The sequence below is a fragment of the Lagopus muta genome, chromosome 6 (genome assembly GCF_023343835.1).
Source record: "Lagopus muta isolate bLagMut1 chromosome 6, bLagMut1 primary, whole genome shotgun sequence".
Classification (NCBI taxonomy): domain Eukaryota; kingdom Metazoa; phylum Chordata; class Aves; order Galliformes; family Phasianidae; genus Lagopus; species Lagopus muta.
Window position 1 is genome coordinate 50,041,482 of NC_064438.1, and position 15,157 is coordinate 50,056,638.

At 44.2% G+C, this 15,157-nt stretch overlaps 1 protein-coding gene across 7 annotated transcripts in view; it reads right to left on the reverse strand.

Annotated features, from left to right (window-relative positions):
- Positions 1 to 15,157, reverse strand: part of LOC125695252 (uncharacterized) — a 35,408-nt gene that overhangs the window by 11,960 nt on the left and 8,291 nt on the right. For 6 of the 7 annotated variants that reach the window (XM_048949463.1, XM_048949465.1, XM_048949458.1 and 3 more), the window contains 4 exons: positions 8,101 to 8,167; positions 6,885 to 7,192; positions 4,739 to 5,333; positions 3,176 to 3,284 (listed from right to left, as the gene is read on the reverse strand). In XM_048949463.1, the coding sequence (XP_048805420.1) occupies positions 3,176 to 3,284; positions 4,739 to 5,333; positions 6,885 to 7,164 (984 nt within the window). In that variant the 5' untranslated portion in view covers positions 7,165 to 7,192; positions 8,101 to 8,167. Of the gene's footprint in view, positions 1 to 3,175; positions 3,285 to 4,738; positions 5,334 to 6,884; positions 7,193 to 8,052; positions 8,168 to 15,157 lie in introns of all 7 variants that reach the window. The other variant, XM_048949462.1, reaches the window with a different exon arrangement.

The window sequence follows — 15,157 nt, forward strand, 5'->3', positions numbered from 1 at the left end:
GATGAATTTCAGCTCTGTTTTTTGACCATCTCATTTAACCCAAAGCCTGGCAATTTTCCAGCTGACCCAATAACATTGTCCTGTTTTGTTCTACATTGTTTGCTTGAGTTTAAGAGATTTGCAGCATCCTTTCATCTCTGTGTCAGCTCAGGTTATCTACAGCCTTCCCTAGCTAGCTTAGCTTCTGTGAAGGTGCCCACACAGCAAATCAACACTTAGGCACAAAGCCTGCCAGCAACTGTAGCTGAGATTTTCCACCCTTCCTAGCTCCAACCAGCACCACATAAACCAGCCAGCTCTAATGAAAAGCATTCTCTCGCTCAAGCCAGGGACATGTGAGTACCAATAGAGTCGGGTTTGTGTTTAGAACTACTGTCACAGCAAGATGAGCCCCATGAGGTGGTGTGATGGGAAATTTCCAAAGGCTTGGCTGGCTTGTGCTATTTTCAATTGACTATAAAAACAAAACTAACACTGTAGAGAAAGGGCTCATTGCTTAAAACATGATCTGACCTTTATAGAAGCTTTACATTCAAAAGCCTGGCTTAGTTATTCATTCATTTCTGCATCTTTCACCAAAGAAATTGAAAAAATGTAAAGCCTGATCTTCCTCTTTCTGTTGTTGTTGTTGCTGCTGTTGTTTTTCTCTTCTGGCTGATGAATTACAAAATTCATGGCTGTCACTTAAGAATTTCATCAAAAGTGTATCCAAAACTGCTCTGCCACATTCACTTCAAAGTGTTAAACAAAGGCAAACAAGTGCTTATAAACAGTCCAAGAAAAAATTCCTCTCAGAGTGCCATCACCTGACTGCAAGCAACTGTGTGAGCAGAATGTGCTGAGATAACAGATCCAAGCTGAGCTGCACCAACATCTCCGGCCCACCCCAGCTGCAAAGCAACTTTAACCAACACCATGGGACAAAGCACACAGTTACTTGCTGCAGGGCAATAACTTGTTGAGCAGAGCACCTGATTGCTCTGAACCAGGTGATGTGAGCCTGCCCTCTGTAGCCCTTGCAATGACACCAGCACCCCATGCACCGACAGAGCACCAGATTTTCTGATGTAACAAGCAGAGCCAGAGCCATAAATAACTTCCAGCTTCCTCCTGCTCCTCTCTCATCTGTCCAACTCCTGTTTTAAAACATGTGAGAATTTAACAACCTCGAGAACCTGCACCTACTTAATAAATACTCAAAATGGGCTGAGATGCTCAGTGCAGGCAGGAGTGCACAGCACAGGCAAACAAGGCTGTTGGGAGCCTTGTTCACTTGGGCAGCAGCAGCAAATTAGCCCAATTATACAAAACACATTCACCTCTCAGTTCTCCTTTTGTCTACTTGAGAAAATATGGGGAGGAAGAGAAGATACAGAGCCGCTGTATAGTCACTTCAGATAGTTATAAACCCTCCTTTTGTCCAGGAATGTCTGTCAGGTCTTGCCATCTCTAGTTTTGGACAAAGAGTCAGTTTTGAGCTGAGATCACAGAAGCAGGGGGCAGAAAGTTCATTTCCCACCTCTCAGTACCAGAACAAACCCTAATTTCTCACTGCAAGGTTTGCCCTGCACTCATGTCAAATGCCAGTGCAGCAAGGACAGGGATGATCCACCAACAACATCGCTGACACCATAATTACCAGCTCACCAACTTGTCAATCTCAAAAGGCACAAAGAAAGGCCTCTTGCCCTGGACATGTCAATGCTGAGGTACCACTGCCCATACCCCGAGCTGACCATATCCCCCGCAATGCTATTTGGAAGCTGCTTTGAACCCTGTGTGACATTTGAGTTCGCAGTCCCCTCTGATGTGGTCACAGCTCTCATCGCTCACTTCTTTTGAAAATGCTTTGAGTTTGCACAGGTGTGAAGCTGGCACTCCCCATGACAAACCTAGGTGATGGGTGAAGCAGGCTATTGCTCATTCCGTTCTGTTTCTTTAGCCACTCTTCAGCGGATAAAGTCATCCACTGAAGTGGCAAAACCAGAGCTGTGTGACTTACAGTCACAGTTACATATTATGATCACTGAGAGATAATTCACAGTAATAGAGGCATAAAATTGTTTGAATTGGAAGAGAGTTTTACAGGACATTCAATCCAAGCCTGCAATGAGCAGGAACACCCACAGCTCCATCAGGTGCTCAGAGCCCCATCCAGCCTGACCTTGGCTGTCTCCAGGGATGGGGCATCCACCACCTCTCTGGGCAGACATGCAAGATCTGCAAAAAATGCAGCCAGCTTGGAGCATCACACAAGTATTTATAGCCACCACCAGATCTAGGTGAGCCTGCTCAGTGGCTGGTTTGCCCAGAAGGCAGAATGCCCATGGTTACAGAGCTTCCCCCAGTCATAATATTAAGGGAAAAAAATAAAAAGTTCAATTCTCCTTCACTGTTAGTAGCTCTGCGAGTTTGTCAGTGTCTCAGTGTCATGCTCTGAGATAATTTCACTAGCACTACCCTGACTGTAGTCATTTTCTTCATTGAAATAAGTACTAAAATAAGCCCTTAGGATCACACGGTCTTCCCCAGGGTGATGATTTAGGTTGATGAGCCCATGAAGAGGCTCAGATTCAAGCACTGAAATCAGTAGGGTTTAAGGATTCTGTCACCAGCTGGTGCTTCTGCCCCCATGTTTATGACTACCTTAGGGCTTCTAGGGGAATGGCAATTAAGGAAAACTGCAATTTAGAGTACTTTACTGAGGGTGATGCAGCAATCTGCTCACGGGGAGGGGGAGAAGGTAGAGAGGGAAAGTGAGAGGGAAGAGGAGGGCGAGAACTTCTGCTCTTTCATTTAGGCATTAGCTGAATCAAAAAGGCCAGGCTGAGTTTTCCAAACATTGTGGTTTCCTCTGGGACTCCCCGCTGTTATAATACATCTTCCTTGCTTTACTGATATTCCACACACCTAGCCAGCACTCCTCAAAGGGGGAGAGTTGGGAAGAGAAGAGGTGCTGTAGCCCTTAAGCAGAGGCCACCTGTGGGACTGCAAGGCAGGCTGCCCTACTCACGCCTTACAGAAGGGCTTTGCACCAACTGCATGTTTCCTTGTGCTGGGGTCTGGAGGTAATCTTTGTTATAGCCTCAGCAGTGTCAATCCAGAAGGCTGGAGAGGGCTGTGAGGGGGTCCACATATCAAGCAAATCCAGCATCCTCAATAACTGAGTCCTTACCCGGGTGACTGCAAGTAACTTTTCTTCTGTTTTCAGGATAATCCACATGAGACTCTGCACATCAGGATGCTGGGAGTTCTGCCTGGGTGCCAGCCACGTCCCGCTGCCCCTGCATGCAGAAGGCAAGAGCTCAGCCCTAGCAGCCATCTCCTGTCTGGTACCACCTCCCACCTGGCACCCCCTGCACTATGCTGGGGGTTCACAGGGCATACAGCAAACACTCAGCAGTGCTCACAATACTGGCACAGCCCCAATGTGTCCAATGATCCCTTTCATGTCCTTTTCCTGACTATTATTTTTTTATTTTCTTCCTTCCTGCACTTGCAGCCCAATAACACTTCTTGCTCTTCATTAGTGGGCAGGTGGGGATGGGCTGATGGTTGGACAAGAAAATCTTAGTGATCTTTTCCAACTTTAATGATTCCATGATTCTTTGATCTCCCACTCTCCTTTTCTCTACTACTTCTGCATTCTTTCTTGGGCTTGGGCACAGTTACACAAACCCAGTTCTGTATATGCACAATTGCACCACTGTCATACGGTCCATCTAAATGGAAAAGGGTCTATAAGAGAAAGCACCTGTATACCAGGACAAGTGCATCTCCACATGAGCATTTACTAAGGTTGCAGTTGTGTTCAGAGAGAATTCAAACAGTTATGATTTTTTTCCCCTGAAGTCAGTCTGGCATCTCTCCTATTCTCATTTTCACTTTCTTCATTATATTCTGATAATACAGCCACAGGCTGCTTTTTTTTTTGAAAGAAGAGAAGCAGAATTTATAATTTCAGCAATCCATTGAGCTTACTGAAGAATAAGAAGCAGCAGGAGGGATACATCCTGACCTCACATCTCCCATATGTGTGAGGACAGCATGCACTGATGTGCATCACACCTCCTCCCTACTTCAGAAGCCCAGCTGAGTAACTGATTAGCAGCCGATCATTATGAGTGCAATTATACAAAGAACAGAGAAGCTCTAGACTTGCATGGAAGCAACCAAATAAGACAAAAGTTCTGAAAATGAGTAGGACATAAATAGAATCCGTGGGTGCCCCATCCCTGAAGATGACCAAAGCCAGGTTGGATGGGGCCCCGGGCAGCCTGAGCTGGTGGGGGGCAGCCAGCCCATGGCAGGTGTTTGGAACTGAGTGGGCTTTAAGGACCCTTCCAACCCGATTCATTCTGTGATTATGATTTTAGACTAATGCTATTTAGTATCAAAGTCAAACATGATTACAGAGAACCAAACATCTCACCTACCATCACCATACACAAAGAAATCACAAGAAAGTGAAGTAGGTTCAGGCTTCATTGACAGCCACAAAGCATTCTCAGGGCAAGGCTTTGAATTCTGGGTCCAGAGTATGCTGCTCTTCAGATCATGGGGCAAGCCACACCTGTTCTCCCAAACTTGGGTAGGAATTTAATTATCTGCTATATTTTTTCCCATGGCCCAAAACTAATGAAGGAAATACAGAAACAATTTGTCAATTTGCAAGCCAGATAAGCAGTGAGAGGGAGAAGCAGCAAACAGTAGTCCACAGAATGTCCTCTAGACATACCTTTTATATGCTTTTAGGCACCATTCATAAACTAAGAGCTGTTGGCTGAAGGTACAGTGCTCGCTGTCAGTAAGGGCAGAAAGGTGAGAGAACAAAGAGGCCTGGCAGCACCAGGTATAGGGAATGAGCAGTCCTGCCTCCTTGAAGGCACCACTTCTGTGCTCCAGGCTGGGGAGCAATGTTGTTTCCAGCTGACTCAGATGCTGTTTTAGTGTAGTATCATCTGTGTCACCAGTGGGAATAAAGTGGGGAATCTGGGCTGTCCAGTACTGTGTTAGTTCTTTCTCCAGATCTTTCTCCCAGAAGTTTGGATGCCATGTGGAAGCAGGCTCCATCCCTTGCTCACTGCTAAGCCACTCCTCTTTCTTCTGCTTCTGCCAGTTCAGTGACTCACCCACTGACTGCAATGGCTGCAGGAGCATCCCATCACTCCCATCGAGTGCTTTTCTCACAGCAGTCCACATTCGTTCAGTCAGGAGAGTGTAAAGCGACTCAGAGTTTCCCACACCATCGCTCCCAGGCTGCTCCAGACGAGAAATACAAAGGCAAGCTTGAGAAAACTTTCCTTGCTCAATGAATCCACAGATGATTTCCTCTGCAATAGAGAGAATAACAACTCAGCTTGATGCTTGTTCATGCCTCCATTGCTTTAATACCCTCATATTGAAGTATGGAGTTTATGGCTACCCCAAAAATCCTCACTCTACTCAAAAGAACCTCATTTCAGGTTCAGCATAAGCAGCTCTCACTTTCAAGTTCTTTCCTTTTTCTCTCTTTCTTTCTCCTTCAGGCTCACTGAGCTGCTGACTGTCTGCAGGAACTTGTCATGATCATCCCAGCAGACCTGCTCTTGTGGGCAATACAGGTTTATTCATAATAACTCTTCACCTCGAGTACTGTGTCCAGTTTTGGGCCCCTCACTGCAAGAAAGATATTGAGGCCCTGGAACGTGTTCAAAGGAGGGCAACAAAGCTGGTGAGGGGTCTGGAACACAGGGCTTATGAGGAGAGGCTGAAGGAGCTGGGAATGTTCAGCCTGGAGAAGAGGAGGCTCAGGGGAGACCTTACTGCTCTCTATAACTTCCTGAAGGGAGGTTGTAGTGAGCTGGGGGTCGGCCTCTTCTCTCGTGTCATTAGTGATAGGACCAGGGGGAATGGCTTCAAGCTACGGCAGGGGAAATTCAGGCTGGACATGAGGAAGTATTACTTTTCAGAAAGGGTGGTCAGGCACTGGAATGGACTGCCCAGGGAGGTGGTGGAATCACCGAGCCTGGGGGTGTTCAAGGAAAGACTGGATGTTGTGTTGAGGGACATGGTTTAGTGGGAGCTATTGGGAATAGGTGGACGGTTGGACTGGGTGATCTTTTAGGTCTTTTCCAACCTTGGTGATTCTATGATTCTATGATTCTATAATTCACAAAGGAAAGTACCTTTTTTTTAGAGCAAAGGAATTACAGAAAGAACATCTGAAAGGGCATAGAGCTCAAAGTCGAGCCTAGTAGGAATCCTCTATCTTCTGCACAGAAAGCCTAACAGGGCAAAGCACTGCGATCACTGGGATCAATTCAGGAAGCTGCTTTGGGTGTGTGTCGAGTGAAAAATGAAAGATACTTGCTTTGTTTTTTTGCATGTATCCTAATTTTCCTCTATGAAATAACTCCTCTGTGGAGTTAGGATTAAATCAAACAGGACTGAAGGGAAGAACATGACACAAAATGGGGAAAGGTTAATGCAAGGACCTCCAGCAAAGCAATGGGCGAGCTGCACTCCTCCTGCCTCAACACACACAGCAAATAGGAAAGGTTTCCTTCATCCAGTTAATCTGTGCACAACTCTGTGGAAGAGCAGCACAGTCACACCCTACAGGGTATAAGTCAGACGTACATCATCCTTTTTTTACAAGAAGTATCAGGAGTCTTTGTAGAGATAAAATAAGAGCAGCAAAAAGAAATGTGTATGAGGCTTAGGGAAAGCGAGTCACAGAACATTCACAGAACATACAGTTCATAAAGGACAATCAGTTAGGTGAAGGATGGTGAGGAGGAAAACTTAAAGGCCCTGTTCCAGAAAGTAACAAAAACAAGTCTATAGGGCTGGAGGAGGCTGAGAAAATCTGGGACTGGGGAGAGAGAGAGTTTCAAGGTTACCTGCAGGCATTTCTCCCTTTTCTTTTTTCATATTTTTTTCCATCTCCAGCAAATTTTCTGCCTCATTTTTGCTTTTTTCCTCCTTTGCAGCTGCCTTTTTCCTGCCAGGAACAGTCTCCACCAAGTTGTTGACTGAGCTTTTCAGTTTTTCTGCCCACTTTTTTTCCTGCTTTTCTCTCTCCTTGGCCTTGGGAAGCATCTTTGTATTCTCCTCGGCCCCTGTCTCCTGCTTGTGGCCTCTTCCCATGAAGGCTCCACAGGAACTCTTTATCTTCTTCATGACCCAGATGATCTGGATACTGAAAATACTATCAGAAAAAGATGTTAAAACTCTTCCGTGCACGGTGATGCTTCAGGTACAAGTTTAGCGTTGATTCCTCAGGGAAGTCGTTCATCCACTAATGTTTTTCTGGGCGGTAACAACCTCCACTTGATTTCTAAGAAATGTAACCTGTTTCCTGCCTGAGCTGAAGAAATGTTTACAGGCTGCCAGCCCTGTTATGTAATCTCTCTGCTCTGGGAAAATGATGTTAAATACGCCACACGCAATTTAACCACAAACGATGGGGAAAAGCCAGTGGAATTTTCACCGTTTTGTGAATGATTAAAATACCCCTGCATGCTGCAACGGTTCCAATGACAACCTTATCAGTTTCATAGAGTTAATTACTAATAGTTTCTGTGAGGCATGCATCACATTTCACACACGCCACAGGCACCAGCTGTGCCTGAGTTGTTCTGCAGTGAGGAGATCCCTCCTCACACTGGAGCCAGGATCTTCCCTGCCTCTTAGAAAGCCCAGTGTTAGCCAAGAGGGATGCAAACCCATAGAGGAGATGTGATGATATTCTTGTTTTAGCAACACTATTTGGAGGAGATGAGAGAGATCTGAAACTTCTGGATGTAACAATTGTCCAGCAACTATACACACAATTATTTACATTAATAAATGTACATATATAACTTTCAGGGTGGATATTAGGAAAAACTTCTTCTCAGAAGGAGTGGCAATGCACTGGCATGGGCTGCCTAGGGAAGCATTCAAGAACTGTGGAGATGTGGTACTGAGGGATGTGGTCAGTGGGCATGGTGGGATGGGTTGGGGTTGGACTGGGTGACCTCAGAAGTCTTTTCCAACCTTAATGACTCTATGATTTAACTTGCATACCATTACAGCAATCGGCACTGAAGACAAAGTACATTTATGCCAACTCACTTCGAGGTTCATATTGCCAGGTCCTGAGCTGTTGGAGGTTCTGATCCATAATCCTCAGAACAAATTCCTGCAAGGAAAAGGTCATTTAACTCCAGGAGTTCATGTTCAAAACAGATTTTTAAAAGCCTCAGCACTGCTGCATGAAAGACAATACACTTAGCTATAAGCTGAAATGCTATCCTTACCACGCTCTGTTTGCTAGATCATTGCAAATTGGTTTTATTTTTCCATTCCCTTATTGTAAAAATGGAATTGAGAACTTGAGAATTTCCATTAACTAAGGACAGAGTCTTGTCTTAGCTGGTACAAGCAGTTTTTAATGAAAATCAAACACTACTCAAGAACGATTTTTGGAGGGTATGAATTTAAAGGCTGTGTTTTTCACAGAGCATCCAGATGAATCAGAACATATGCAGCTGTCCTTCTGGGTTTAACATCTGCAACTTCTTCCAATATATTTTCTACATTTTCATGACTGTAAAGTTCTACTAGTTTTCTACTTGGAAACCAAGTAAATATTATGGCTCTTACTCAGCACTTACTTCCACCAGCACGTTATCACAGAGTCATTAGTAACATTAGGAAGGAGGAAGCAAATACATTTCACTTAGAAGAATAAACAGAAAATTCTGTAGCAGTCATATATCTGAAGTGTTGCCAGTAGGAAATACCAAGGTTGCAAAATGCTGTGTTTCCCTGATTGTGGAGCAGTCAAAAACTGGGAGTTTTATCTACATTCCAATTTGACATTTTCCATTTTGATCTCACTTTATTTGTTGATTTAATTTTATTTTTATAAAGTTAAAATGTTTTCTTTGGAATGTTAGAGATGCAATATATACTAATACAAGACAGAATCAGTGCTAGTACAGAAGAGAAGCATTCCAAGCATGCTGAAACCCTTCAGCAATATTTTCCCATGAAAATTCCAACACAATGTTTTTATTTTCAACTTCATTGGCATTTTCCAGCAGGACCAGCTCTAACAGAAACCATTGCCTTTGACTTCTTTATAGAAGGAAATTGAATGTCAAAGTGCCAGTCCTGCAGGCATGATTCTCTGCAGTACACAAATGTTGAATACAGTACAATTGCAGATCGTGCCATAAACTGGGGCACTGTTTTCCCATTTCTTTCAAGGGGAAGAAAAATGAGCCTGTGGAAAATGGTGAGTTATTGAGCAGAGATGGCTGGACTTAGTGGGGCTGGGAAGACCTCTTACTCCAAGCTTCACAGCTGACAGCCCCAAGATGAGAATGTTCTTAGGGTATCCTATTTGAGCAAGGGTTGAAGAATGGTGATGCTGAGCAGGAAAGTGCTGTATCAGCAAAGGAGAAGCTACCAAGGAGCTGCCAACAGGCAGCTTGCTTTTCTGGCTCTGTGTGCTTTAGCAGCATATGCAGGGTGCAGAGATATCTCACCTCTGTCTCTAATGCTATTTTACTGCTCAGGATGAAGTTCTGCAGCCAAAAGATCGGGATGTGAAACCTAAACTTTTAGTAATGTCCTCACTGCAGTGCTCCCATGGACTTATGCCTAGACAAGCAGAGCCTTGGGGAAGCTGTATGTCTACAGCAGAGGAGCTGAAACTTGTCAAGGTGACACTGGAATAAGAGGTCTTTCACTAATTGTTAACAAAATGCAAAGAAATTGCTTGCTGTTCAAAACAATCACTTTTGACAAGGGAATCCAGGCACTCTGCATTTCACTTACACCTTCATTCTCTATTTCATGGGCACCTAATCTGCCCAAACAAGGGAAGTCCTTCAAAGCAGAAAGGAGAGGAAGAGTAAACCACAAGGACACAGCAGTGTAACTAGCACAGTACCTCCTTTGTCAGGTGCACCAAATGACCTTCTTCTTCCTCCAAGTCCAACACTCCCACTCTTTGCAGGTGCTCAGTACCCCCATTTGTCCACAGCATGACATTCTCTAAAGGGATTGTCCTCCTGCCCTTCCCCTTGCATTACTCACTGTTAAAGAGGACACATTTGTCCTCTAGAAACATCCCCAGCATTCTGGATTTCCCCCCTTTATGTGGAGCTTCTGGAAAAGCCCACATTAGTGAGACTGTCTATCTTGGAAGATCTGTAACTCTTTTGTTTTCAGGAGCCTTCCCTAAACAAGTGAATATCTCAGATAAACTCTTACATAGTTTCTCTGTTGACTTAGCTCCTTATCTTGCTGCTTCCCTTTGTTTTTTGCCTGTACAGATACAACTTCCTCATAATAAGTGGACTGTGTGCCTGACTTGAACAATTGGTGTTTGATCTAAATGCTGATCAGATGAAGTCAGGCTATTAGCACTTCAAGTGAAATTGCTTTGTAAGAGTCCAATTACATTCATATCCCACTCCAAGCAATGTAATGATGCTCCTGCTCACTTTGTAAGGATTCCACATGACCATAGTGAGGCATATACAATGGAAACTTTGTGCTCAATAGCATCTTTTATATAAAGTACACTTGAGGCAAGCTGGATCTGCAGATCTCAGAGAGAGAGAGAGGGAGAGAGAGAAAGAGATCCAATTGTTTTCATCCATCCTGAATCAAAGACATTAATGCTGGCAGAAAAGAATATTAATGGCGATGTTAAAACCATGGGACAGAAATGTGGTGGCTCCGTAGGGCATAAATTCATGCAAAAGCACTTTCTGAAGCTGCTGTAGCCTGACAGTGTGCTCCACCCCACCCACACTGCATCTTTGATTTCATCAGCAGCAAAAGAACAGCCAGCCAGATCTGTAAGCAAGGTAGGCTCTGGGGGGAGAGAAAAACAGAGAAAAAGCTCCCCTCTAGTTTGACACTGCAGCTGGCATTGCCATCATAGTCTGAGGCAAGAGCCGGCTTTGTTAATTTTGCAAAATCAGCTGTTGATTAGCCTTTGAAAAGCCTATATTTATTACTTCCTAAGGATAACCCTACTTCCCAAAGAAATGACATTATGCAGCCTTAAGTTGCACACGTACCTGTGTTTATTTGATCCCTTACTCTGATGTGCTTCTGTGGGTACACTGAGTTTAACAAACCTGACGAGAGAATGGCTGGCACAACTAGCACACCTTTACACCCTTCTTGACAATGCATGGCTGAGGAGGTAGGAGTAAGCTCCTGCTAAGGAACAAAGCACAGCGTGAACTCGGCCTTTACAAGACATCAGAGACTCCACCCAGCAGCTCTGAAGGTACACAGCCATGGTTTCCTTGACTCAATTGCTCACTACATTCCCTGTTTACTCTCTGGCTAACTTGTATGTATGCTCAAGTAAACAAAGCAACAGAAATATTTAATACAAGCAACCTTCTCCATAGCAACAGATGGAACAAAGCCGCTTTCTGCAGTGCCTCCTTCCCACAGGCTGGACCCCCCTCTTCCCTGATGTTTGGGGTACCCCAAGGAATCAGAAGAGCTTCTTCCTTTCTCTTACTGAGGGCATCCACCTGCATTTCTCTTCCCAGCTCAGCCAGTGATTTTCATCACGTTTTCCAGAAGTCAGTCTCAGATTCTCTCCAGCTTCAGATTGGACTGAAATTAGATGTATTCATTTTGTTGGGGGTGGGGGATAAGCAAATAGGAAAGCTAGATGGTCCCAGCAGTTTTGTGCTCTTAAGAAAAAACACTAAGGACCTGAAAATAAGTTCAACCCAGAGAACTGAAAACAGCTCTTTCCTCTGCCCATAACGCTGAAACAAAACACTTTTGAGGTACAGTTTGCACTGCCTGTATTTTACTCATCATGGTGAGGACTTGATTCCAAACTGACCTCAATTTTCACTTAATTAGTAACCTCATTTGCAGTGCTTTTGAAACATTTTTACCTAATTCCTGGGGATTTTGCCTCATTCTATTTTTTATTAGAATGAAACAAGCATTATTTTAAGGAAGATGTTTCCCCTTGTGACAAATAGTAATAAATAACATAATCCTCCAAATTTTAAAGATGAACTATAGAAAGCCTAGCAATAGGATAGGACCCAAAAAATCTCTGCATTAATAATACCCAATGCACTCAGCAAAAGAAGAATAAAGTAATACTTCCAGAAGTGCTAGTTTCTTTTTCAGTAAAGAAACTGGTACCAAGCTGGGAATTTTCATACCCTGATCTTTCCCTACAGACCTCCAGCAAAGAGTGAAAACACTGCAGTGATTGCAACTTCCTTCTGCTTCTCTTTAGTGAAAGAAGGAGAAGGATTTATGCATAGCATACAATAAGTGCTGGGTTAAAAACAGTTTGTTCCTTCAGACCATGAAATGAGTGTCTAGGTTCAGACAAATGCTGGGATAACAGAACATTTCAAAGCAAACTTGCTAGTTTTCTTACTCTAAGACAGACCTTCGGGCTCTGTCTGCAGTTTGGTTATATTTGGCTGTGCAGAAATAGCAGATACAGGGAGGAGCATGATGCAGTTTCCATGTTCCTTCACACTTCTGTGCAGAGGCCAGTGGCTGGTTTTGCATTACTGGCGTGGAAAGACAGAAGGCTGTCGCCCTTAGAGTGGCACCAACACCTGCAGGGACACACGGAGAGGAGAGGGCCAGCAGATCTGGTCAGAAAAGGCCAGCGCTGGCACCAAGCTGAAGGGCACAAACACACTTCAGTCTGTGCTTGGCCAGCATGCATGGGACTCAGGCAATGAATTTCCTGTAAGTATTTGAGGACTATTTCCCAGTTTCTCTGAGTTTCTCCATAGATGACAAGTTAACACAGAACAAGTTATCACCTTGCTCCCAGCAGCCATACACTTGCTTGTTCCACCTAAGCTCGAGAAGATCCCTGTTCAGCCCAGCCGACCTTCTGCCTCACCTGTGTTGTTTCAGCATTTAGGAATTGCAGGCTCCTGTCTTCTCAGAAGATGGTACTCAGAAAGCGACCAGCACTAACAGAAATGCCTTCAAAAGCAATTTCCCAGGGGACCTTACTAACTGTTTTCTGAACAGACCAAGATCTGTTCTCTTCATATCCACTGTTGAGGTTTTGGTGTCAGTTTTTCTCCTACCACCAAAGATATTAAATTTGACCACTTTATGGTCACTGTGGCCAAGACAGCCATCAATTGCAGCTTCACACACCAGGTGCTCACAAGCAACAGAGCTAGGAGGGCACCTTTCCTCATTGGCTCCCTTAGTTCCTTTACCAGGAAGTTGTCATCAAAGTGTTTTAGGAATTTCCTGGACCCGTTTATGTCAGCTGTGTGATATTCCCAATTAACATCTGGCAAGTCCCCTTTAAGGGGTTGAAGTCCCCCATAAGGACAAGGGCAGTAGATCCAGATGTCTCTCTTAGTTCCTTAAAGAATAATTCATTGGTGTCATCATTCTGGCTGGGTGGTCTCATAGCAGTGTCCCACCACAACACCTCCTTTATTTGCTACTCCCTCAGTCCTTACCCAGAGGATCTCAGCCATGCCATTGCCTACAGACAGCTCCATACATATGAACAGTAATGCAATATACACCGCGTGCCAAACTGCAGGCTGAGGAGAGGTTTGAAGGACTGGTAACCTGGCCTCTGCCTGAGAAAGCTTCAGGAAACGGTGAAGGGGAAATACCCACAGGAGTCATTTCTTTCCTTATCTCCTATTACTCAGAGTCCACCCTTGTTACTCTAGCACTTGGAAAGCCCAAGTCCTGAAAGATCTTGTGATGACACTAAAAAAATACCTCTGCTACAGAAGCCTCTGCACTGCTATGAGCCCCATTGTATCCCAGAAGACCAGCCACAGCCACTGAGCCTCAGGAAAGCGTCATCCTAAGAGCCAGCCAAAGAATTTTCCTATCCAAAAAGGGTTCAGGTTTGGTACAGGAGAACTACCACTTAAATGCTACTTGGAAAGGGCTTTCTTGAAACATAAATTATGGATATTGTTTGCTAGTGTGATAAAGAATGCATCATTGCAGCCACCACGTCTCTTTTCAAGATGTTCCATGATTTTAACCAGAGGTGTTTCTCTTTTTAGAAGTTAGGAGTATGAATATTCCGCCTCCATTTGGACAGAGGCAAGCCTAAAATGATTTTATTTGAATCTTTTATTTGGCTTTGACTGACAGGCTTCCTCTGTGCATTTTTTCATAGATCCACAGATTCACACCAGCAGTGAATAATTTAGGTTCAATTTTGAAGAAAACATCCCGCTCACCCACAGTCCTGTGTGGAGTAGCATGTGCAGAGATTTGGGACTGAAAATTCACTTTCCACACTCCAAACTCATTCGCCTGTTTTTCCTGCTGCCACAAGAGGCCAGTGATTCTATTATTTCCAGTCTCCAGTGTTTCACCAGCACTACACTGACACAGCTCCACGGGCACATCTGTCGAACACCATCTGGAGGCTAAAAATCATAACTACAGACTGCTTTCCTGAACAAACCTGTCACACAGGAGCTGTGCACAACTTCATCTTAACTCAAGATCAAATCTCAGCCATCTCTTCTACCATCCTTCACAAATGTATCATTCATCAGGCATCTCTGGCTACAGAGGCAGGAACACCCCACACACCTGCACTGACTGCAGAATATGGAAGCATCTGTCTTGCCAAAGAAGTTGTTTGATTTTCACATTTTTAGAGATGCTCAGCATCTAGCATTTCTCATTTCCCCTTCTGGGCAGTCTGTATAAGAATTCCATTCCTATCCCACACTGGGCACAGAGCTAGTTTATCTACTAGCTCATCATATCAGACAAGACGACATGTCACATTGCAAAAAGGTCAGTTCTAAAAGATTTCTGCAATCTCTTCTCTCAGCTCTATGCTACTGAACTTAAGCAAGATATAGCAATAGGTTTGCAACAGCAGCAGGAGCCCATGATGGTCCTAAGAGAGAGCTAATCATCCTCTGAAATCATTTCAGTAAAATACACTGTGGAGGAAGTCTGCATGAGCACAAAGAGAAGCATTAAATTTTCATCAGCATGAGTTCAAGCTGAATAAAGCAGGCCTCCCAAATGCACTGTGATAAAACATTTACACTGCACCACAGTGTTCCTTCCAAAAACAGAAAAGCATTTAGAGACACGGCATTAGAAAATTCAGCATTGCTACGTGAGGGGGGAGCTC